A 26,750-nucleotide genomic window follows, 5' to 3' on the forward strand; every position below is an offset into this window, starting at 1 on the left:
TACAGTAAAATTGACGTTTTTGATATGCAATTCTGTAAGTTGTAACACATATATAATTCATGTAGCCACTACAATTAGGATACAAAACAGTCTTAACCCACAAAACTTCCTCATTCTCTGCCTTTGTAGTCACACCCAACCCTTGACAACCACTCACCTTTTCCCCATCACTATAGTTTTGTCTTTTCCAGCATGTCATACGAATGGAATCATGGAGTACGTAACCTTTGGAGACTGTCTTTCACTCAGTGTCATGCCTTTGAGATTCATTCATGTCTTTTTATCAATAGTTCATTCCTTCTTACTGCCGACTAGTTTTCCCCCGTAAGTATGCATCACAGTGTCTTTATTCATTTACCTGTTGAAGGACAGTTGGGTTGTTTACAATTTTGGGTGATGATGAATGATTATGCTGTAAACATTCATATATAGTTTTTGTGTGAACATAGGTTTTTATTTCACTGGGGTTAATATCTAGAAGTGTAATTGCTGGATCGTATGGTAAGTGTATGTTTAACTATATGAGAAACTGCTGAGTTGTCCAGAGCGGCTGTAATCGTTTGCATTCTCACCAGCATATATGAGAGTATTATTTGCTCTGCGTCCTGGCCAGCACTTGGTATTGTCCCCTTCCCTCCTCCCTTCCTTCTTCTTTCAGCTAACCTAATAGGTATGGAATGGCATCTTATAGTGGTTTTACTTTGCATTTCCCTACATGACTAGTGATGTCAAGCAATTTGTTCTTTTTTGCCAGCTGTATATTCTCTTTGGTAAAGAATCTGTTCAAGTATTTTGCCCACTTTTTATTGGACAGTTTGTTTTCTTAGTGTTGAATTTTGAGAATCCTTTATATACTTTGAATATATGACCTTTGTCAGATACATGACTTAAATATTTTAACTCAGTCTGTATCTCGTCTTTTCATTCTCTTAACCATGTCTTTCGCAGAACAAGTTTTAGTTGTGGTGAAATTTCATTTATCAAGTTTTTCCTCACGGGTTGTGCTTTTGGTGTCAGATGGAAGAACTAGTCTCAGGTCATGAAGATTTTTTCTCATGATTTTTTTTTTTTTAAAGTATACTCTTTAATTTAGTGTATTTAATTGCATTAATTGTGTTCTACTTATAAGCATGAATCTACTAATTTCTTTTTTTTCCTCATGATTTCTTTTGAGAATTATAGTTTCATGTTTTACTTTTAGATCTGTGACCCCTTTTGAGTTAATCTTTATATGAGGTGAAAACTTTAGGTTGAGGTTCATATATTTGCCTCTTGATGACGAATTGTTCCAACACTGTTGAAAACACTATCCTTTCTCCATTGAATTGCTTTTCTACCTTTGTCAAAAATCAATTGGTCATATTTGTGTATATCCACTTTCTCCCTAAGATGGGGAACAAGGCAGTGATATCTACTCTCACCACTGATATACACCATCCTACTGGAAGTGCTAACCAGTGCAAGAAAAATAAATAGGCATACACATTGGAAAGAAAGAACAACGGTTCCTATTTGCAGATGGCATGACTGTCTATGTAGACAACCCCATGGGATTTTTTTTTTGGACAGTAGCCATCCTAATGGGTGTGAGGTGATCTCTCCTTGTGGTTTTGATTTGCAAATAATTAATAATGTCAAGCTTAATAATTAATGATGTTGAGCATTTTTCATGTGCTTGTTGACCATTTGTATATCTTTGGAGAAATATGTCTATTCAAGTCCATTGCCCATAATTTAATGCTTTGTTGTTGTTGTTGTTGATGATGATGTTGACCTGTAGGAGTTCTTTATATATTCTGGATATTAACCCTTTATTAGATATATGATTTACAGATATTTTCTCCCATTCTGTAGGTTGTCTTTTCACTCTGTTAGATTTGTGTCCTTTGATGTACAGAAGTTTTAAATTTTTGTGTAGCTCAATTTATCTATTTTACTTTTGTTTCCTGTGCTTTCGGTATCAAGTCAAGAAATCATTGCAAAATCCAATGTCATGAAGCTTTCCCTCATTTTCTTCTAAGACTTTTATTGTTTTAGGTCTTTGACCCATCAGTGTTTCTATATTCTTGCTGATTTTCTGTCTACTAGTTCTATTAGTTATGGTGCGGGTAGTGTTGAAGTCTCCAACTGTATTTGCCCATTTCTTCTTTCAGTTTGATCAGTTTTAAGGCTCTATTATTAGTTATGTACACATTCAGGATTATTATACCTTCTTAGTGAATTGAACCTTTTTATGTAGTGTGCCTTTTTATCCCTGGTAATTTTCTATTCTCTGAAGTCTTCTTTGGTATGAATTTAGCCACTCCAGCTTTCTCTGATTGGTGTTTGTATGGTGTATCTTTATTCATCATTTTTCTCCTGATCTACCTATATCGTTATATTTGAAGTGAGCTTCTTACAGACAGTATATAGTTGGGTCCTATTTTTTTTAGTCCATTCTGGCACTCTGTCTTTTAATTGGTATATATTTAGACCATTTACATTTAATGTTATCATTAATATGCTTGGATTTAGGCCTACCATTTTATGGTATTATCTGTTTGTTCTCTCTGTGTTTTGTTCCTCTTTTCCTTTTCCTCCTTCTTTTGCATTATTTGAATATTTTCTAGTATTCCAGTGTAATTGACCTACTGAGTTTTGACTATATCTTTTTATATAGGTTTTTAAAGTGTTTGCTCTAGGAATTACTTTATATATAATTAACATAGCATTGGCATTTTACAGTCGAATTATAATTAATATTTTACTACTTCAAGTAAAATATAGAAACATTACCACGCCATAGTTCCATTTACCTCTTTACCCTCTTCCCTTGTTTTAGTTATCATATACATTGAAACCCCATCAGACAGTGTTGTAAATTTTGCTCTCAACCGTCATCATGCATATTTTAAAGAACTTAACGAAGAGAAGAATTGTCTATTATATTTACCCAGATTTTTACCATTTCTGTTGCTTTTCTTTCATTGCTGATGTTCCAAGTTTCCCTTTGGTATCATTTCCATTCCATCTGAAGATTTGAAATTTTAGCATTTCATTTAGATCAGGTCTACTGGTTATGAATTCTCTTAATTTTCTTTTACCTGAGACTGTCTTTATATTACCTTTATTTCTGAAGGTTAGTTTTGCTGGATAGAATTCTGGGTTTTCAGTTTTTTTCTCAGCACTTTAAAAATGTTATTCCACTTTCCGGCCTCTGTGGTTTCTGATGTTAAATCTGCATCATTTGAATCATTGTTTTGCTATGTGTAATGCATCGTTTTTCTCTGGCTGCTTTTAGGACTTTTTCTTTGTTAGTTTTTAGCAGTTTGATTATGATGCATCTGGGTATAGATTTCTTTGAGTTTTATCTGTTTGGGGTTTGCTGAGCTTCTTGAATCTTTAAATTTATGTCCTTTGCCAAATATTAGAAGTTGTCTGTTATTTCCTCAAATACTTTTTTCTGTCGCATGCTCTTTCTCCTCTCCTTTTGGGACTCCAATCACACAAATAGTAGACCTTTTGGTATTATCCCATAGGTCCCAGAGTCAAAGCTGGGGAATTTGGGAAGAAAAATAGGAAACTTTGAATTCTGGTCGTCTTCCCCTATCTGCCCACTACTGTTTATTTTTCAGCGTCCTGAAACAGTTGTTCCATGTATTGTTTCCAGGTTTATACCAGCATTTAGTGGGACAGACAGGGTGGAATGTACTTACTCCATTAACTGGAACTGGGATTACAAAACTGTGGTATTTGGAAGCTTTCTAATTTGTTCTTATTGTCTGTGACAAATAGGCTATTGGCGTGCAGGCTACTGGGGCCCTAATGTGCTTAGGCTAGAGATAAACCATAGTGTGTGGTGTTTTTGTTTGTTTTTGAAGTAAGGAAATGCTTTAAATATCACTGTGGATCTTCCTGGCATGTGCAGGGAATCATACAAATACTCATTTTAATAAGGTTTGGACTTAATAGCCTTTAAACGAATGAACAGACTTCAGCCTGCAGATGTGAAAATGAGCGTCCTAGATGAGAAAAGGTTTGTGACCACTCCGCTCAAGCCCCGCTACTAAAATTTAAGTCTTTTACTTCATCCTTTTTTTGTTGTTGTTTTCTTTCTTTTTTTACTTCATCCTTTACTGACATTCAGCTTCAGCGTGACTAATGTCCCCTAAAATCCCCAGGTCTGTTTTCATGCGACTGTTTTTATCAAGTCTGCTCCCCTCTATTCTGTATTCCTATAGCTGAATCTTTGAACTTTAAATGTATGCCATTTAGAGTCAATCTCATGGCATCAGCCTGGCCTTCCATCCTGTTGGGATAATTACGAAGCTTATTCTCTTACATGTTAACAATTCCAAATCTCTTCTCCACAAATATGGCAAGTGATAAACCAGTTCTGTGTGTCTTTCCTCAAATAATTGCTAGAAACTTAAGTGGGCAGATGCCATCCCAAAGGTCCTTCACCTGAACCCGTGTTCTAGGCTGACATGAAATATTAATTGTCAGCTATTGGATAGTGTCCAGTTACCTGTGGGTATGGTTTAATGGTCATTATTAGGTGCCTGTTCATTCCCAGTTGGTCGGTCACTGACCAGCTCTTTACTGAGTGCCTATTGGTGGGTGAGGGGGTGAGGAGATAGAGCAGGGAACCAGATAGACACGATTTCTGAGACAGATGCCACCGTGCAGTAAACTGGAGTAAACACAGGGCACGGGTAGAGGCACTTCCTCATTCAGCTCAGTTGGCAGGAGAGGCTAAGGCTACAGAGAGCACGAGGCTACAGGGCAGCCTGTGTTAAGTGCTTGGAGGAGATGGAGGTGAAGCTTAGAGGGGAGAGGCTGATAGTGAATGGATCGGGAAAGGCTTCCCAGAGGAGCTTGCATTTATCTTTCTATCTGCTTGTTTTAAAATGACTACTTTTTAAAGAAATCACCCAAGTAATACTAATTTATTTTAGAAAAAATATCTGAAAATACCAGTAAGTTAACAGAAGAAAACAAATTTCCTGGAATCTTATTAATCAGAGATGAACACCATTCACATTGTACCTGACACTTTTGTCGGTGTGTATATTTATTAACATGTATATAAGGGTGTGTACACACATATACACAAAATACAAATTCTGTATAACATGACCATTTTGTACATACCTCTCTTTATCAAGAGGCTTCACAGCATTTTCTTTTTCTATTTTTTATTTTAAATTTATATACAATAAATTTTAGTTGCGAGTTTAGACAACTATGTAGTCGTGTGTCCACCACCAAAATCAGAGTATAGAATAGTTTCACCAGCCCTCTAAATCATCTCATGCTGCCTTTTGTTTTCTTGTCAACCACTCCCTTTACTGCCACTCAACCCCTAGCCACTAGTGATCTTGGTTCCATTCCTATAGCTTTCCCTTTTACAGAATGTCACATAAATAGACTCATGTAGTAACCTTTTGAGTCTGGCTTTTTTCACTTAGCACAGTGCAGTAGAGATATTCCATGTTGCTGTGTGTATCAATAGTTTGATATTTTTTATTGCTGGGTAGTATTCCATTTTATGGATGTACCACTGTTTGCTTATCCATTCACCCACTAAAGGATTGTTTCTAGTTTTAGGTGACTATAAATAAAGCTGCTATAAGCATTTATTTAGAAATGTGTGGTCATAATTTTCATTTCTCTAGGGCAAATACCTAGGAGGGAATTACCAGGCCACATGGTAAGTGTATGTTTACCTTTATAAGAAACTGCCAAACCATTTTCAGAACGGCTGTACCATTTTGCACCTTCACCAGTAGTGTATGGCAGTTCTAGTTGCTTTGCATCCTTGCCAACAACGCTGGGTATTGTCTTTTATTTTGAAAATCATAGCCATTCTACTGAGTGTGAAGTGGTATATCATTGTGATTTTAATTTTCATTTCCCTGATGGCTAATGATGTTAAAGGACCTTTTCATGTGCTTATTTGCCATCTATGGATCTTATTTCAAGAAGTGTTCAAGGGAAACAAAAGAAAAAATAAACAAATGAGATTACATCAAACTAAAAAGTTTTTGCACAGCAAAGTAAGCCATCAACAAAGCGGAAAGACACCCTACTGAATGGGAGAGATTTGCCAGTGATACATCTGATAAAGGGTGAATATCCAAAATTTATAAAAACTCATACAACTCAACTACAAAAAAAACCCCAATCCAGTTAAATGGGCAGAGGACCTGAATAGACATTTTTCCAAAGAGGACAGACAGACGGCAAATAGACATATGAAAAGATGCTCGAGGACACTAATCATCAGAGAAATGCAAATGAAAACCACAATGAGATACTGCTTCACACCTGTCAGAATGGCCATCATCAATAAATCAACAAACAAGTATTGGCGAGGATGCGGAGACAAATGTGCCCTGTTGGCAGGACTGCAAATTGGTGCCCCCACTGTGAAAAACAGTATGAGGTTCCTCAAAAAACCAAAAATGGAATTACCTTATAACCCAGAAGTTCCACTCCTGGGCATTTATCCAAAGAAATCCAAAACATTAATTTGAAAAGATATATGCACCCCTATGTTCACTGTAGCACTATTCACAACAGCCAAGATATGGAAACAACTGAAATGACCATCAATAGACGATTTGACAAAGAAATTGTAGTACATACAATACGTATAATGGAATATTACTCTGTCATAAAAAATGCAACAACATGGATGGACCTAGAGGGTATTATGCTAAGTGTAATAAGCCAGAGTGAGAAAGACAAGTATCATATGATCTCACTTATATGTGGAATCTAAAGAACAAAATAAACGAACAAACAAAACAGAAACAGACTCATAGATACAGAGAACAAACTAATGGTTACTAGATGTGAGGGGGGTTGGGGGCCTGGGTGAGAAAGTGAAAGGATTAAGAAGTACAAACTGATAGTTATAAAATAGTCAGGATGTAAAGTATGGGGAATATAGTGAATAATATTGTAAAAACTATGTATAGTGTCAGATGGGTACTAGACTTATTGGGGAGATTTACTTCATAGATTATATAAATGTCTGACCAATATGCTGTACACCTGAAACTAATATAAAATAATATTGAATGTCAACTATAATTAAAAAAATAGTCATGGGTCCATAAAGTACAGCATAGGGAATATAATCAATAATATAATCAATAATAACTATGTATAGTATCAGATGGATAACAGACTTATTGGGGTTATCACTTTGTGAGGTATATAAATGTCTAATCACTTTGTTGTTTTGTAACCTGAAACTAATTTTAAAAAGTCTTCATATCTTCTATCCATTTTTTGATTGGGTTGCTTTCTTATTAAGATTTGACAGTTCTTTGTATAGTCTGTAAGTCTTTCAACGTTCTTTTTAAATTTAGTTTTGTATTATGGAAACTTTCAAACATTTACTAGTTGTATTAATCAGGGTTCTCTGGAGAGACAGAACCAATAGGGTATAAAAGGAGATTTATTCTGAGGGATTGGTGCACAGGATTACGGCGGCCGAGAAACCTCATGATCTGCGGTCCGCAAGCTGGAGACTTAGGAAAGCCAGTGGTGTGGTTCAGTCCGAGTCTGATGGCCTGAGAACCAGGGGAGCTGATGACATAAATCCCAGCATAGGACAAGACCAAATGAGATGTCCAAGCTCCAGCAGTGAGGCAGGACAAAGTGGCAAATCCCTCCTTCTTCTGCCTTTTGTTCTATGGAAGCCCTCGGTGGACTGGTGACACTCAGCCTTGTTGGGGATTGCAATCTGTTGTACTCACTTTACTGATTCAAATGCTAATCTCCCCCAGAAACACCCTCAGACACACCCAGAGAGGGTTTAATTTGGGCACCCACGTGGCCCGCTCAAGTTGACACAAAATTAACCATCACAATTAGTAAAGAGAATAGTATAATGTATCCATGTATACCCTTCACCAAGCTTCAGGGATTATCAGCATTTTGCATTTTTGTTCCATCAACTCCTCCCCCCTTTTTTTTGCCCTGGTATTTTAAAATAAGTCTCAGATATCGCAGCATTTCAACTCTAAATGTTTAGTATGTATCTCTAACAGTTAAAGACGTTTTATGACACATCCACAGTCTTAATATCACATTTAAATAATTAATAATTCCTTGCCAGCATTGAGTATCCAGTATGTGTTCATTTTTCTCCAGTGATCTCAAAAATGGCTTTTGGTTTGTTTGAATGAGGATCTAAACAAATTCCAGCCATTGCTTCTAGTTGGTATGTTTCTTAAGTCTCTTAATCTGTAACAGCCCTCCTCTCCTTGTATGCTATTTATTTGTTGATGAAATGTGATAATTTATCATGTAGAATTTCCTGCATTTTGGATTTGGCTTCCTCAGTGTAATTTTAACATCTTCCTCTAACTCTTCTCTTTCCCAAAGCTGGTTAACTCTAGAGGCTTGATTTTGAGGGAGGGCAAGAAAGCTTTGTAGGTGCTGCTGTGTGCGTCCTACTGCATCGATACCAGAAGGCAGTAGTGTCTGACTGTCTCACTTCTCGCGAGGCTAAGATTCATTGCTGGGTACAAGTGTTTTGAGCCTGATGCCTCTCTTTAAAACTCCCCAACAGCCTTTTACTTAATAGCTTAAGAGCCATTGATGACCATGGCCTAGATCAGTGGTTCTCATTGGAGGTTGGAGGAGATTTTTACCCCGTCCCCCCCAGGGGACATTTGACACTATCCAGAGACATTTTTGGTTGCCACCACAGGGGGTTGGGTTGAGTGCTGGCACTTAGTGGGTAGAGGCCAGGGATGCTGCTAAACATTGTACAATGCAAAGGACCGCCCCCCCCCACACACACACAAAGAACTATGCAGTCCAAAATGTCCATAGTGCTGAGTTTCAGAAACCTTGTTCTGGCGTACAGTGTTGGGATCAGAGTTTTGAAAAGACCCCCATATGCACCAACTATGTGTACCACTGGTGTAGACCAAGAACGACAGGAAATTAGAGAGAGAGAAGAGTGACTTGGGCTGAAGAAAGAGCCAGAGAAAGCTTTTAGTGGGGAATGACATGAGTGGGAGTTAGAAGGATGAATTTGATAAGTGAACAGACAGGAAAAGAATATTGTTTGGTTGAGTCCAGCAAAGTTAACATCTTCTAGTTCAGGTGGATGGAGAAACTCTGGCCTAGGTCCATCACAAAAATGATGATTTTCTAATTCTGTCATTCCTTCTGCATTTTATTAACTGGAATTCTGTAAGGAACTTTTCCTCACCCTCCATTTGATTACTGTGAAATACAGTTTGTACAGGAAAGACAAGGTACATACTTTATCAGTTTTCCTATTACAAGGTGATGCTTTCTTTAGCAGCCTCTGAAGGTGAACAATGGGATTTTACCCCCTTTGTAATGTTAATACAAGCTAGTGAATGTATATGTATTTAATATATTTCAGTATTTTGTGCTCATTTTAAAAAGACTCATTAGTTTGAAATTATTTCAGACTTACAGAAAGATTGTAAGGGTAATACAAAATAATATTATACTTTCACCTAGATACTTCAAATGTTTGCCACATTTGCTTTATCCTTTCTCACTGGTTTGTGTGCATATGTGAATGTATGCATGTGTATATGTATATTTATATAATGTTTTAAGTCTTTTGAGAGTGCATTGCAGACTTGATGCCTCTTTATCATGAAGAATTTCAGTGTACTTACATAACCACAGAACAAAGTCAGGAAATTAACACTGATACAGTACTATAGCTAAACGATACACTGTCTTCGTGTTTCCCTGGTTGTCTCAAAACTGTTCTTTATTGTACAGGAAAATCCTGGATCATGTTTTGCATTCAGTTGTCACATCTCTTTAATCTCCTTGAGTCTGGAATAGTTCCTCAGCCTTTGTGTTGCATGACAATTGACATTTTGGAAGATGACAGGCCAGTTATTTCATAGAATGTCCCTCAATTTGAGTTTGTCTGAGGTTTTCTCCTGTTTAGATTCTGGTTATTTTGTGGTGTTGTCAGGAATACCACAGAAATGATGATGCATTCTTTTCAGTGCTTCGTATCAGAAGTAAATGATGTAGATTAGTTCCATTACTGGTGATTGTAACTTGGTTCAAGTGATGTCTGCCAGCCTTCTCCACTGTCAAGTTACTTTTTCCCCCCTATGTCATTAGTATTTTTGTGAGGAGATACTTTAGACTGTGTGACTATCCTGTAACTTCTTAGACTCGCACCCATTAGTTTTAATATCCATTGATGATGCTTGCTTGAATTAAGTATTTGTTATGATAGTTGCCAAACGGTGATTTTAGAAACCCATCATTCCTTCTATATCTATTAGCTGCATTTTCAACTGAAGGAAGAGTTTTCCCTTCTCCCCTGTTTATTTATGTCAGTATGGACTCATGGATTCATATTTTATTCATGCATTTTAATACTTAATTATCATTATTTATTTTGATGCTCATGTTGTCCCAGATTTGGCCAATGGGAGTCCCTTTGAACTGGCTCCAGTGCCCTTTAGGCGTGTCCCATTTATTCTCTGACATAAGATTTCCAGGCTCATCTTCGATTCTTCTGCTGCAGCCTTGAAATTCTCCAAGGAGCCCTGGTTCCTTTCGGTGAAAAATAATAGTATTTAGAAACCAAGATTTGGATGTTACTATTTTCATTTCTAGCTACCTGTCTATCTATCTATCCATCCATCCATCCATCCATCCATCCATCCATCCATCCATCCATCCATCTATATTGTCCCATTGTTGGCCATGGGCCCTTCGAGTTGACTCCTCTGTCTTTCTGAGACAACCTCAGTACGTCTTTGATGGCATCCTTGCTTTCTGATGCACTTAATTTGTGTTTGTCCTGCCCCAGACCTGGAATTAATCATTTCTCCTGGAAGTTCTTGTTTCTTTGAGTGGGAAATAATATTTAGAGATGTCAATCTGGGCATAAGGGGTTTTATTGAGTTATTGCTAGGCCTTTTCAGTGGATATAGCTATTTGTTAAAAAGTAAGTTTATGTTAATATTATTAATCCAAATTTAAGATATAAGGGTTTTCACTTAATTACTTTGCTTTTTATACTTTCATCTCTTTTATGCTTACATTTTTGATTCCTAAGAATTAAAAATCCCATTACCATATGATCTAGCAATTCCACTTGTGGGTATATATTCAAAGGACTACGTATACGCAGGAAAGCAGGGACTCAGACAGGAATTTGTACATCCATGTTCTCAGCTGCATTGGTCACAACAGCCAAAAGGTGGGCAGTAACCCAGGTGTGTATTGACAGCTTGAATGGAGAAACAAGATGTGGTCTACACATAGAATGGAATGTACTTCAGCCTTGAATAGGAAGGAAGTGCTGATACATGCTACAACATGCACGTATTCCCCCACCAGACTCAGCTCGGTGAAAACGCGTGTGTCTGAGTTCTGTTGGACCTTCACACAGTAATGGCACTGGCTACCATTTATTTACCACTTACTGTGTGTCAGGCATGGTGCTAAGTATTTTACATTTACTCCTTGCAGCAACCTTATGAGGTAAGAATTGTCCCCATCCATTTTACGGATGAATAGAGGCCAGAGAAGAGAGGTAATGTGCCGAGAGTCACAGAGCTAATAAGTGGCAGCGCTGAAATCGGAACTCGACCCTGAGACTCCACACTCCCAACTCTTGTTTTTTGAAGTTTATAAGTCTTACTAGATTTATTTTTTAAAGTTTTTCTTTTTCAATTACCGTTGACATTCGATATTACTTTATATTAGTTTCAGGTGTACAGGATAGTGTTTAGACATTTATATAATTTAAGAAGTACAGAGTCCAGCTCTTTAGTACGCTAAGTGATTGCTCATTAATGGCTGGTGATGCCATTAGTTGAGTCAGGGAAGGGGATTTTTGTGCTGACATTTGTGGGTGCCTGGGGACATTTACATTAGATGCCCAATGTGGGGGACTGTTGCAGCCAGGGTCTGGGGCATAGATAGAAGGCCAGACTAGAGAAGTAGATTTGGGAGTGGGAGTTTGGATCAGGGGAAGCTGCTGGGTACGTGTGTCTGCTCAGAAAGCAGCAACACAAAGCCCTGGGGAGCTGCCACCATTTGAGAGGGGGCAGGATGGGAAGGGAGCAAACAGTACCAGCCAGGGGTGGCTGGAGGGGTGATCAGCAGCAGTCAGTGCTGGAAAGCATTCAGGGACTGGGTTTGAACCCCAGCTCTGCTGTTAATGAGACTTCGTGATCTTGGATGGGTTGCTTGATATCTTTCCCCCATTTTTCTCATCAGTAGGATGGGGATTAGAAACCATGTTCCCCTGGGGATGATGAAAATGTTCCGGAATACATAATGGTGATGGTTGCATAACTTTGAATATACTGAAAACCACTGAATTCTATACTTCAGATGGGTGAATCTTATGGTATGTGAATTATATCTTGATTAAAAACAAGCAAATCAACCACGTTCCTCACAGGATGGAATGAAGATCAAATAAAATGAGAGAATGCATGTGAGTGCATAGCACAGTATTTGACCCACAGTAGGAGGGCTCTGTAGATGTTGAACATCTTAGGAGGGCCACAAGGGCACACATTCTAGGGGCCACTGTTCTTATTGTCTCTGGAGCTAGAGAGCACCATTTATGAGGTGTGATCAAACAATACAGTGAATGTTTAAATTAAAAAAATTATTACAGTAAAAGACACATTGCCATTAATCCCCCTCAAAATACTCCTCCTCGCTTCGAGCACACTTGTCCCATCGTTCTTGCCACTTTCTGAAGCAGTTCTGGAAGTCCTCTTTCGTGAGTGTCTTTAGTTGTGCTGTCATGGCTGCCTCGATGTCCTGAATCATTTTGACTTTGGGGAAGAGCCAAAAGTCACATTGTGCCAAATCCAGTCAATAAGGTGGGTGAGGACACACCGTAATGTTTTTATTTCACAGAAATTGCCATATACCAGCAGCGAAGTGTGACATGGAGCGTTGTCATGATGGAGGATGATTTACAGCACACTTTAAAACACACCTTCTCTCAACTGCAGCTCACACCCAACTGACTGCACCGAACAAGTTGAAACTTGTCACACACTGTTACTAAGGTCGATGCGCCACTTCTCATATTGAAGATCCCTGCCTTTCTGTTGGATGGCACTCGGCAGTGACGGCATTCATCGTATTTTGTGATCACAATGAAAAGGCTTTGTGTCACACACCGCTTCTGGTACGGCAATTTCTGTCAGATAAAAACATTACAGTTTGTCCTCATCCACCTTATTCACTGGATCTGGCACCGTGTGCCTTCTGGCTCTTCCCCAAAGTCAAATGACCAAATGTTTTGAATCGATTCAGGACAATGAGGCAGCTATGACAACACAACTAAAGACACTCACAAAAGAGGACTTCCAGAACTGCTTCAGAAAGTGGCAAGAACGATGGGACAAGTGTGTTCAAAGCAAGGGGAGTATTTTGAGGGGGATTAATGGCAATGTGATTTTACTGTAATGCATTCTTTAAATTTAAATCTTCACTGTGTTCTTTGACCATACCTCGTACAAAGACTGCTGAATGGTAGTCCTTGAATTTGTGTGGAAAGAAAGGAAGGTGCCTGAATCCACAAGTCTGTGAATCTGTGTCCAAGGCCCTGGAGGTCGAGGGTTTGGCCACTTCAGGAAGCTCATCTCCTCTGGGACCTTCCCTCACATTGGACGGTGTGGAGGTGCTGGGGGCTGTTAGGGCTGTGGGTCTCATGGCGGAGCAGGGTTTTCCTGATGTAACCCCTGCAAGCCTCTTAGGATACGTGGTTCACTCTTTTGGCTTGAATGAATCTTGAGCAAAAAGCTCCACTTGGCCTTCTGATTCTCATTCAATGAGAAAAACAGGGAGTGTCCTTCTTCCCATTCAGTTAAGGTGGTTTGTCAGAGATGTTAGTGGGAAGTGCCCAAGAACTAAACCCGGGAGAGAAAGGAAGGGGGAAGGATTTACTTTTCAATCATGGGATGGGAGGCTGTTCCCTGGGATTTCAGCTTCATCCATGAAGCTAGGACGTGAGAAAGCAAGGGGGAAAGAAAAGGGAGTGCCCAGCAGCAGTTAAACATCTTCAGATGTGTACGGTTGGAAGGCAGCTTGTTTCCCGTGTCCTCTACATTTGCTTCATTAGTAATTTCAACGGTCTGAAAACGTAGCTTTTTGGGCAGGGTGGCATTTGCAATAAAATGTTGTGGGCATTCTTTTGGCGAGAAAGATGCTGACCGTCCTGTGGTTTTCTGAAATCATGGCAATTATATCATCAAACCGCATAATAAGGTTTCCTAGACTTTTTTAAAAACAAGAAAATATTTTGCACTTCGTTGGGTAATACTGCCTGTGTGCTCTAGGTAGTTGGCTGTCTAAGCCAATTGTAATTTGTCTGAGACTGTGATATGTTGTGGCCAGCCATTGTCGACAACTCGCTGTGGGTTTACTACGGGTGCATTAGACCTCGCTTAACGCTGTAACTATAATAAATTATGTTAAAGGTGAGCGTCTCACCAAAAAAAACAACAACTGAAATACAATCTCTTGAGTTCAGCCCTTAGATTATGTATAGCCATGTATAGCCAGTTTGAAAACTATGTCAGGAGCACTGGTGGAGTAGGCCTTGTGACATGGGCCAAGCTCAGACCAAACCAAGCTGACAGCTTCCTGGAGCGGTAACAGCTCAAGCTCTTCTGTCCTCAGTTGAAAACAAAGCTTTCAGGGGTTTGAAGTGAGCATGCTTGGAGTGTGGCTGGCCCAGCTGCCCGCTGGGTGTACCTGGCAGAGCTGCCTGCCCTGGTCCTTTCAGCCTCTCTGTCTTCAGACTGGCAGCCGCCCCCTTTTGCCCTCATCTCTTCCTTTCTTCTCAACAACAAGAAACTTATTTGCCTCTGCCCCCTGGCTCCTTTGCTTAATTAAGCCTACTGCCTAAGTAGTGTTTCCTGGCCGTCTGGGTGGCTATAGCTCCTAGGGCCATCCCTGCCCTTCCAGAGTAGGTAGTTTTCTTTTCATTCTCTGCATCTCTCAAATCCATAGTTTGGACGCTGTTTATTTAGCTTTAGAAAAACAATGGCACCAAAGATCACATGCAAAGACAATGATTGCTGGTTAAATAATTTGCACCTGCGTTTAGCTCCTTTGTTCCTTTGTTTATTACTCTATTATCTTAGGGGAGAGGAGGGTAGTATTTTAAGTCTACCTTCCTCATGGGATGGCCTCCCTTGAGAGGAGCAACTCGGGGAATATATTTCTCAGAAAAACTAGATGATACTGTAGTTAGATCCCTTAGAGAATGAGTAATCAAGTTGTGTGCTTTGTCAGGGACCCTCATGGCTCTGGCTCACTGGGTCTCATACTGTGTTCCTTGAAGAGAAATGCAGTGATGCTTTTTCCTATGGTCAAGCGTGTGGGGAGGGTCGAGAACCTGGATAAGTCATGTTAGGCATCGGCTATATAAGAAGGCAGTATGGAGAGGAACTAGCTTTGGGGCCTCCCGCAAACGTGGGCCACACGATGGAGATGCCCCCTGCCTCCTGAGTGAGCATATGGGAGATGATGAATGGGCTGTGCCCCGCACAGGACCTGAGAGCATCCTGACGCTATCGATGCTCCCTAAGGCAAGCGCTGTTACTCTGTCGTGCCTGGCAGTGCGCTTGCCTGTGTGAGCTCACGTGGCGGACCATACACCATGGCTTCTGGCCTGGGAGCGTATGTGTCAAGGTGATCTGTCATTTCACAAACATGTACATAGACATAGCAACTTAAAACCCCTGGCCCCACGACACAGAAGATGGTGGGGAAAGGCCTCTGCCTCTTCTGTGCTTCTAGCTCTGGGATCCCTTCTTAGCGTCAGCTGTGAGGTGATGAGAATGGAGCTGGTTTCGGAAGTGCAGCCACTTCCTCGCCCGTCTGCTGCTCTCTCAGGTTCTCTGTTCTGCACATCGTGAGGTCTTCCAGCAGAAGCAGTGGATTGACAGCTTGCCTCTTGGGGCTTTGTGGCTCCATACAAGCCATGTCTCATCTTTCACATATTTTTTCAGTATTGATGGGAAGAGAGACACTTTAATTTTGAGTGCGCTAGAGTGGATTAGAGCTTGGTTTGATTCTGAAGGTATTTTGGACCCTGCTCTGTGTGTGTGTGTGTGTGTGTGTGTGTGTGTGTGTGTTCGCGCGCGCTCATCACTCTGTTAACAGGGTCCTCAATAGTTGCTACCCTGCTGGGTCAATGAACTTCTGTGTTTTATTCTGTGCATTTCCATGGTGCATGACCCCACAAAGTTGAATACTGACCAAGCACATATTTTTTGTGTTCCCCAAACTTGTTTCCCTCCAAACACTGCGATGTAGTGTTAAGAGGTGTGCTGAAGGAAAAAAAAAAATTCTGTGTTCAGGTAACACAATCCATGAGTCAAGTAAAGGCAAACAAGTTTTTTACTGCGAGGCTTTCCAGAAATGTTAATATGCTGTTGTGCTCTGAGTACCCCAAGACCAGGGATATAGTTGTGAGGGAACTAGCATGGGGCTGAGCGTGGGAAACCCCACAGGGGCCACAGCCAAGCACGCTGTGAATTCAGGGCTGCTGCTCTGCAACTGAAAAGGTCAGACTGCATTAGTCATTTTCAAACTTAAAAGAAAAAAGTTTTAAGAGCACAACAAAAATATTTTCCCAATGTATGAACCAGACTGATGATTTGCAAACTGTGCTTCCTGGAGGCTATTAGTAGGCGTTCTGTTCTTTGGTCTGAGACATTTAGGAACCACCGCTAATGGGAATAGAAACATAAAAACAGAGGTACTTTGGTGAGAGACCAGATTCTGTCCTACCCGCCACCTCAGCCCCAACCAAGGAACGCAGTTGGAAAGCGAGGCACTACCGCAAACGAACTTTCTTCTGCTTTTCCTCTAAGCCCACCTGAGTCCAGTGCTCTCTGGGAGCCCTTTACAGCCTGCTGCTCAGTGACCTTCCGTCTTCTATCTCAACACCTCCCTGGGCACTAACCCTGGTACCTGGTTAGTTATGTCTGTATAATGGGGGGGGGGGGGTCTTGGCTGGGTTGGAGCTGAGACTAAAGCACAGCAGCCTCCAGTGCCACCAAGCCATCGGGGTCACCGAAGAAGCTGTCTGGCTGCATAGGAGCCACTCAGATTCACACTGTCGTAGACGTCTTTAAATGGACATGATTTTTGCCTCTGGTGGTTGTTAAGGCCCCTTAGAGTTGTTTTTAAATGCTCTGATTTTCTTTTGTACATGTATTTTAAAATGAGCTTCTTTAGATATTTTGATAAACTGGTGATCAAGGAAGATTAGGATTATATCTAAGCTCCAAAGAGGCCTTCATAGATATTAGTGAAAGGCTGCTGCCAGAAGTACCACATTGTTCCTTCCTGGGGGTCCTTGTCATCACGTCAGTGAGAGTAAGACTGGCCCTTTTATTATGTGTGGGCCTTGCGGCTGTTCTGTGCCCACTCCCTGCGCTTAGGGTGTAGTGCTGGGCGGAAATAGGGTTGTGTGTTATGAGGAGGCTTCAGAGATGATGAACTTCCTGATAAAGAAATGGGACCAACATGCACTTGCATTTTCCATCAAAGTTTTTAATGTCATTTAAAAATATTCTTGAATGGTTTCAAAACAAAGAAGGGTTGATTCTTAGAGTGCACTAACATTTGACTCATAATAAACCTGGATGTTTCAAAAAGTGTCTGTACATAGAATATTTAGTTTTTCAAATAAAAACACACATACTCATTGTAGAAATTTTGGAAAATAAAAGAAATGGAAAAAAATCTGTCTACACTGTAACCACATAGATGGAGTCTTGACATTCTGAATACGTACGTTGTTTTAAAGGAGTTTAAATAACACAGTCAGTATCTTTACCTGACAATCTGGTACGAGTTTGTCTGTAAACCTGTTTGGAAAAAAGAAAAGAAAAGAAAACTGTTTGGATTTGGCGACTTTAAGAGCGAGTGGCGTGGAAACATATTCATCCTGTAAAACTTGCAGTTTCGTCCCAGATATCCATGACACGTGCACATTTAACATTATGCCAAAGCTTTCTTTCTAGTCAGCGTGGGCTGGATTATATTGTAGTAACAAACAACCCTAAAATCTCAGTGCTTGCCACAAGGAAGGTTTCCTTCTCGCTGATGTTACACTGTCATCTCAGGTCACCTGGAAGCGGGCTGCCCATCAGCCTTACTCAGAGGCCACTCCCACCTGGAACCTTGTTGGCCTGCTGCGGGGAGGGAGCGTGTGAAAGGCTGCTGCCAGAAGTACCACATGTCTCATCCACTCACCTTTCGTTGCCCAAACTCGGAAGTAGTTCCAGGTGTTGAGGGACTTGAGACTCAGTCGACTTTGGAGGCCCACATGAAGGAAAAAGACATAAAATTAAAAATGTAAACCTAGGTATAATAGTATTTAGAATGAGAAACACATTACATTACAATTTTAAAAAAGTGTTCTCTTTCTGTTTTTGGCCTCCACTAGGATGGCTCATATTTGAATTTTAGTATGATCGGTTAATTCAGAAAAGGTGTATAAAATCAATCTGAATGTAGGTGTACACCAGAACAATTCAAATTTTAGGTCACCTCAGTACAACTTTGCGTGTGGCATTGTATTGGTCACCATTACACAAGCAGTGTGCTCTTATACTACATACACTGACTTCCTGAATATGTGTAGCAGGTTGTCACTGGAACATTTGTTTCTTCAGGCTGTTTCAATGCGTTGGAAGCAATTTTGTGTGCCATTTTATTCGGGACTGTCAGACTTTGTCAGTTCAAGATTTGTCAGATACGTCGCGATGCCATCTGATACGTTGGGGTGCATGCACCGTAATTTCCCACACACATGCACTCGCTCTTTGTAGGCCCAGGACAGGTTTCTGCCGACAAGCCCTGGAATTCTGATCAATTCTGTTTCACGCGATTCCCACCAAAAGGAAAAAATATGTAGAGTGTGTTTATAATAGCATATTCTGCATTTCTGAATATATTCCTGATAGGGCACAACCTCCATTTAGGCACCGATGAAAACAGAGTTGCCCGCTCTCAGTATCATGCATTTGATGACCTGAAGGGTTCTGCACCGATTTGCTTCTGGCTCCGTATGTTTTAAACCCTGTGTCTCCTTCACCACCCATATACTGCTATGGCATTGTGGGACCCATTTATCTTGTGAATTTTAGGGCCTGTGTCTTCATCATGAAGTCAGATCAAAGCATATCTCAGAGCCATCCCTGCAGTGGGAAGGCTACGACAACTATACATGGAAGTGACAGCTGAACCCAGATTTAACATCTCTCTCCCTCGGCTTCCAATGTGCCAAATCCCCAAAATGCTCGTTGCCATTCCGTCACCATCTGGCAAAAGGAATCGTGATAGGTAGGAAGTTGGAGTGGGAGTGTGGAGTTCTGAAGCTCTGAGGCGTCATCGTTTTGAGAAGAGTCTGCCTGGGGAAGATCGCAGTACAAATCTCCAACCTCACAAAGTGCCTGCGAGGAGACCTGGACATACTGGTGAGCAGTACGGTCGATTGCCACAGTCCTCCCGAAAGACCGTGATAGTTTGCACTCCCACCAATAGTACAGTGGACTTTTAGGGAAATTTAAACGTTTTGTAGTAACTCAATCAGCCAACCCTTTCTCCCTCCCTTCCTGCTTTTTGATGCTGCCGATCCTAATTAGCTACAGTTGTAGAAATCTGATAACATTTTTTAGTATCAATTTGCTTATCAACTATGAAAATATTTACTCCTCATCCGTTAGTAGGTGCTACATGGAAATGGTTCTCTCCAAGGGCACCCAGGATCTCCCGATTAGCAAATACGATAGCTGTTCCTTTCTTACGTCTTGAATGTCTCTGTACAGTTTTACATGTGACATTTGCAGAGTTGTTATATGTTGAATGACCTTTGACCCTGGTTGCCTTGAAGTTGTCGGCTTCCAGTGTCACTTTGAGTCCTTATTTCCTTCTTGTTGGTCAATAAGTACGTTTTACTTCAGTAATGATTGTTAGAGTTCACTGTGCTAGAGGAAAATTTGACATTTGCTCTGTCAGAGGCAGGCAAAAAAAGTGTACTGCCTATTAGAAAAAGAGTATTAGAAACCACCTAAATACCTATTAGAAACCACCTAAATACCAATCAATAGGGGATTGATTAAATTATTGTATATATAGTTTGTGTGTATTTATGTATCTATATATGTCTCGGCATATGAGTTATTGTGATTTATAATAAGAAATACATATTTTGCCTTCAGATTCCATTTCTGGCACACAGCCCCTAAAACTTGTAGAATTTCCTAAGTGATAAGAGGTGCTTTTTGATTTTCATAACGAACCCCTTTCAACCACACCTGAGTTTGTGTTAATGAGATGACTTTTGGAAAGCACCTAAGGATGGGGGCTGGTTGCTAGGGGAACCAACCACATGATTAGAGGGTTGGAACTTTCAGCGCCACACAGGGACACGGGGATGGGGAGAGAAGCGGGGGGGGGTGGGGGGGGGGCTATAGATTAAGCTCTAAAAACCCTTGAACAGGAGAGTTGATGAGCATCCCGGTTGGTGAACCTTCTAGGCTAGGAAACCAAAGTGCATCTATGTGCCAGGAGGGTGGTACACTGTAAAGTGCTTTGGGGCAGAAGCTCCTGTGTTCAAGACCCTTCTGGACCTTGCCCTGGGTACCTCTTCATCTAGCTGTTCAATCGTATCCTTTAATATTCTTTGTGATAAACTGTAATACATTTTTCAATAAATCTGAACCTTTTCAGTGAGGCCTTCTACATGGTCGTTCTACCTAAAATTTCAAACATCCTTTCTCTAGTTGTACTTCATTCCCCTTCCCTGTTTGATTTTTCTCCTTTGCATTTTTCACTGCCTAACAGACTATATTTTTGATTAAATTTTTTTCCCATTAGAATAGGAGCAAAGAGTAGGGAATTTTGTCTGTGCTGTTCACTGCTATGTTGAATGGCCTAGAAAATTTGCATATTCTTGATACCATTTTTATATTAATATTTAAGAATGTAGGTGTTACCTTCCCACACAAATGTGGTTGAAGTTAGCATTCCAGAAACATTTGTAACTCATCAGTACAGTGTGTTATTTCTTGCCCAAGATTGCTAGATCCAATTACAGGGGTAAAAAAAAAGTTTAGGAGTTTCCCTTATATGAACTATTTCTTTGTGAATTGATTGTAAGTCAGGCATGTAATTCAGATGGAGAATTAAACTCTATGGTTCTGTAGAGAATTAGAAGGAAAGCTATTAGGAGAAGCACAAAGTGTGTGCTTAAAGACCCGTATCTTTAATGTGTTGACTTATAATAGAAATGTGAAAAGTGTCTTTTTTGCGTGGAAGTATTGACAGTGGAAAAAGCAGAGGCACTCTTCCTTTCCTGTGGAGACGCTAACAAGTACATCCGGAATTGTTGGTGTGGGTTTTTAGTGGCTCTGTGAGCCCCCATTTGCTGGCTGTGTGCAAGTTACTGTGCTTAGTGAGTGTCTTGGGAGTAGAGAGAGATGGACTGGCCCTGCCTTCAAAAGGCTCAGGAGGCAGAGAGATGCATAACGGTAAGTATAAAAAATGGTGGAATGCAATCACAGACGAGCAAGCTTTCCTAGGAGAGGATGGAATCAGATAATGTCTGGCAGGGAGAGACACAATCAGGGAAGGCATGGGGAGGAGGTGGCATTAAGTGGAGCATTGAAAAGCTCTAGTGGGATTCCAGTAGGCGGAGAAGGGCCCAGAACAGCCCATGCCTGGCATACTTCTCACTTGAATCATCTGGGGATCTTGTCAGAAAAGCAGATTTGGATTCTGTAGGTCAAGGAGGGGAGGCAGCGATTCTGCATTTCTAATAAGGTCCCTGGTGATGCTGATGTCACTGGCTCTAAGGACAAATCTGGGACCATGGAACGGCCTGCCTGTACTTCCTTGACCTTGGAGGTGGGGTCTGGCCTGGAAGCTCTGGCATAGACTTGATATATGGTAGGTTGTGAGGTGCTCTGGTAAAGAAGTGAAGTGGAGGCCGGGAGCCCAAGGCTGATCGGCTTGTAGGCGCAAGACCAGCACTTCTTTCCTTGTCACAGGGCCATTAACTCAGCCCCCTGTGAGCCTTCTCCTCCACCCAGCATCTCCCTTTAAAAGTTCACCTGCTAATTTCTATCGATGCCTGTTTTACTTTATGACCACCAATCTCTTGGGACATATTGCTAGAATATTCCTTTGGTCCTTCAGAAAGAAATTGATTCTATAATTGGTAGATTGAAAAAATGTTTTTATCAACTGCCAGTCTGTCTTTTTGTGATCAAGCATAGCTCATGAATTAAGTCCCTAAAAATGGGGCCCAAACCCATTTTTGGGGACTTCTAATTGGGGGAAGAGGGGATTATACCATCCTTAAAGCCATCAGGGTCCCAGTCAGCCTGTGTGACCTCAGCATGAACCATCAAGGGACTTGCAGATGACATAAAATGGACACCCCGAGGATCTTGCCCTCTCAAGGTTTCGCATTATTGTGGTAGAGACTATAAATAAGAAACGTGTGTAGGCAGCCCCACTTACTCAGGGCAGGAATAGAACTAAAAACATCACAGAGACGTTCCTTTCTGCTTCCACATAAGGGCCACACGGCACCAGATTGGTTTCAGTCTCCTGTGGTGGGGGCTTAGTTATTCCAGGGGAAATGTGATCCTTTCACTCAGGTCCCATACCTGTTCTTACGGAAGAATTGAATCAGGTCATATTCCTGACAGTGATACTGCTGTCCCCAGAGGAAGACTGTGGCTGCATATGGTGGTGGGGTTGAGTTTTATTTAAACGTGGCAGGCACATATGTCCACAGATATGTACTAAATATACACATATATGTGTGTTTCCAATTTTCTTCCTAGATTTTGGCCCTGATCGCATTCATCTGCATAGAGACCATCATGGAGTGCTCCCCGTGTGAAGGCCTTTACTTTTTTGAGTTTGTGAGCTGCAGTGCGTTTGTGGTGACTGGAGTCTTGCTGATTCTGTTCAGTCTCAACCTTCATACAAGGATCCCGCAGATCAACTGGAACCTGACAGTGAGTAAAAGCACCAGTTTCTGACTGTGAAAGGGTCGGGTGCCACCTGGCTTCAGGAGAATGGTGGAATCTCTCCAGGTCGTGTTTGGTTCTGGTTCATTGCTATACTTACATATTCCATTGCAATTCAACTGTGAAATTTTAAGTTTCTTTACTGGGTTGAATAAAACTATAAAATAAATGGAATCTTCACTAACGGTAGAAACACGTCACAATGATTTTGACCTCTTTAAAGATATCATTTCAATTTCATGATCTCCTGAGAAGTTAGGTAATGTTGATATTTACAGAATAGGGGAAAGAGAAAATGGAATTAATACATTTTTGCACATTTTTTCACGTTGGACTCAAAAGCCATTTACAAAAGTATCGTTTCAGGAAGAATTGAAAATATGAATAAAAACATACCAATAACTTGCAAAAGTCTAGGAATATTATTAAATTTAAAGCAACAGGGAGGACACAGAGGGTTTAGTAGTTTGATCAGAGTCTTGAGTGGGAATGTATCCTCTGCTCTCTGTGGTTTGGGTGCTTAGGCTCGTTTGACAGCCTTACCCTGTGATTGGCATGGGAAGCTCAGGGCTGGTCACTCCCAGGCCCCTTTTCAGGGACTTGTGTTACTTCTTCTTACTGAGCTAAACGAGGAAGGAAACTTAATAGTTCTTGGTTTTCTTGCTATTTCTTTGCAAATGAGCATGTTCCAGAGCTCAATGGGAATTAGTCAGAGAGACCCAGGAAAGCAGTCAGCTGCCTCACCCTGTGTGCTTGTGGGAGGAGAACCCTGCGGGCCCCACAGCTGCCAAGAGGGCCACAGGAGGAGAGGAGGGGGCTGAGACCACCTACCCCGGGGAGAGCTCTTCTCTCTTTGGTTGGCGCAGCACCATGGAAAGTGTGGCCCATGTGAGGGAGCCCGGGAGGAGGCAGGAGCTGGTCACCTCGTCCGGCAGGGCCTCTCCCATGGTGATCCTGTGGGGTGCCCAGAAGAGAGGGTCTTCCTGGCTGAATGCTCTCAGTCTTGTTCAAACTCTCACAGGAGGAAAAGTAAGAGGACTGCTGAGCTAGAAAAGTCGATGTCAGTTGAAAACTCAGCTGGTTTTATCTCAGCATTGAAAACTGAGAAAAATGTGATTTAAATTTAAACTCTAAAACCTCAAGGTACTGGAGGCATTTTGTCTACGTTTTTGTGATAGGTTTTAATGTCTCAACCATTTTTAAGACAAAGTTTGTGTTATCCATAAGAAAGTGCATACAGAGTTGTGATCTAAATTGCTTAAGAGACTCTGACAAACCTCCTCCAACCAAAAAGGGTCATTGTCCTCGTCTCCACGGGGTCAGTGTCCACTGTATCCCAGACCCCTGTGTTTCTAAGGCCTTTTCAAGAAATACTTGTTGGGGGAATGGTGGGGCCAGGCTGTGAATAAAACCTGTCAGAAGACTTATTTGACAAAGAAGGAGCTGCTGGGAAGGTTAAGACCAGGACCTTTGAGTCAGACAGACCTGTCTAAGTTCAAGTCCAAAGTGGCTTGTAAGGGCTCTGTGATGACCCTGAGCCCTTTGAGCCCCACGTTGGGGAATTGTCACCATTGGTAAAGTGGAGATAACGTTTTTCTCATAGGATTGTTTTAAGAATGAAGTGAGAAAACGTGTATAAAGGCACCTCACACCAGTGGGCGCTGCTGCCAGTCTGAGAAATAAAAATTTTAGTCCAAGTAAAAGGCCCTTGTTTTCTATTAACCACATTATTCTCTTGTAGACTTCTACCAGGTGTGACTCGACTCCCTTTATTCTGTCTCACCTGCTTAGTGGACAAACATAATCTGTTACAAGACGATACCTCAGGTTTCTTACCGATTCATACTGGCCTTTATCCCCCCAAATACCTATTTAGTGAGCTTCCTGAAATTCTTATTTTTCGATTTTAGTCCTGAAAGACTTTCCACTTGTTGACTGTCACATCATGTGGTCATATCAAAGTGCATCTTTTTTACTGGGAACTTAATGTCCATCCTTGTCTTCCGAATGGCGTTGGCTGGGGCAAATGGCTGGGCGGTTATGTGTCACTTGAGAACACCTTTCTATCCTTTAGGATTCTTTCCAGAATGTCCACCCTGTTAGAGCAGATGAACGTGTGTACTTATGCAGCAAAAGCATATGTGAGTTACATGAACTTGAGACTTTCTTGCTGAAGGGCGCGCAGGTCACCTGTTCTCTGGGAGGGGAGCAAAAGTGAGCTCTTCAGGGTTGATCACAGCTCATCAGTCACTGTAGAGGGTTGGTCTTGGGTCTGTTGTTTGTCTAACAAGGTGGTGGGAGTATTTTTGTCCCCAACAGAGCCAGCTGATGAGTGAAATAGGGTGTGATTTGTGTAGATTTAGAAAAATGGGTCGTTTTAGAACCCTAGGTCGACACAAATATGCATGAAAAAAGGTAAATAAAGTATATATTTTATATAAGTGTAATTTGAAGCATTCAGAAAGATTGTTAGTGTCAGTTTTGTTTTTGTTTTTTTGGATGAATCTATTGGAGTTATTCTGTTATATTTATTTTTCTCTGTATATTAGGAACTCACACACTCGTGTTTAACTTGAGCCTTGCCACCTGCCTCCTCCCGCACCCTGTCCCTCCCTCTTGCATCCCCTTCTGACCACTGAAAGCCTGCCAGCGGCTCCCACTCTCTTTAGTGGGCACTCAGAGACTGTCAAGGCCTGCTCTTCAAAACTTCCATGAAGAAGAGGGAGGTCTGCGCATGCCTTCTCTATTTCCTTACCTCCTAATCTCTCTTTTCTCACCTTTTATTGTCAAATACAACATATTTAGAACAATTCATGAAAGTAAACGGACAGTTTAATGAAGAAAGATAGAGTGTGTGGTTACCATCTGGGTCAAGAGATTGGATAGTTTCAACACCCCAGAAGCCTCCTCTGTGCCCTTGCCAAACGCAGCGACTGCCCCTCTCCCCAGACTATGACTTTACGTCCTTGAAAGTCCTCTGATCAGGAGCACCGAGGGCTTCCCTGGTCCTGGGTCCTCGGGTTATTTTCCAGTCCTCCCCCCACTAAACGGTTCAGCGTTTTCTGCTACGGAACGCTCAGAAAAGGTGTATAAAATCAATCTGAATGTAGGTGATATTTTGTTTGATGTTTGGCCTCAGCGTTGTATCATAAGTCATTTCCCCCATTTCTGAATAGTCATTGGTTTGGAAACTACCTTTTATGTTCTTCTTTATTTCTATAGACCTTTACCCAGAGCTGAGTGGAACTAAACACTTCCTGGTTTGAATTTGTGAAAAATTTGCTGTGGCTTAATACACTGGTGACAGCTGAAAGCAGACCTCTCTGAACAGTCTTGAAGTCAGTACTTTGCTGCCACCATGAGCCCATGCAGAAGCTAACCAGGAGCGTGTTGGGGTTCTTGCTGCACCCCAACAGGCTCAGCACTGTTATGATGCGAACGTGGCCTTTTTGCATCTTTAAAAATTGGAGATGGACCTTGAAGCCAGGCCAGCCAGGAGGACCCACCTGGTGTTGATGGTCCAGTCAACCTGGTGGTTAAGCAGTTTAAGATTTTGCCTGGATTTTCCTACTCTGTGGAGATCACAGAGGCACTCAGCTATGACCCAGGCCGTCGGGGCCTAATGCCAAAGCAGTAATAAAAGAAGTAACAATAAATATTCAGGGAACGCTCACCATGGGCCCG

At 41.3% G+C, this 26,750-nt stretch overlaps 1 protein-coding gene across 1 annotated transcript in view; it reads left to right on the top strand.

Annotated features, from left to right (window-relative positions):
• Positions 1–26,750, top strand: part of CMTM4 (CKLF like MARVEL transmembrane domain containing 4) — a 55,386-nt gene that overhangs the window by 18,882 nt on the left and 9,754 nt on the right. Inside the window, exon 2 of the mRNA XM_019755239.3 lies at positions 22,878–23,054. Within this exon, the coding sequence (XP_019610798.1) occupies positions 22,878–23,054 (177 nt within the window). The remainder of the gene's footprint in view (positions 1–22,877; positions 23,055–26,750) is intronic.

The sequence above is a fragment of the Rhinolophus sinicus genome, chromosome 8, assembly GCF_057876585.1.
Source record: "Rhinolophus sinicus isolate RSI-liver-muscle chromosome 8, RSI-T2T, whole genome shotgun sequence".
In the NCBI taxonomy this organism is placed as follows: domain Eukaryota; kingdom Metazoa; phylum Chordata; class Mammalia; order Chiroptera; family Rhinolophidae; genus Rhinolophus; species Rhinolophus sinicus.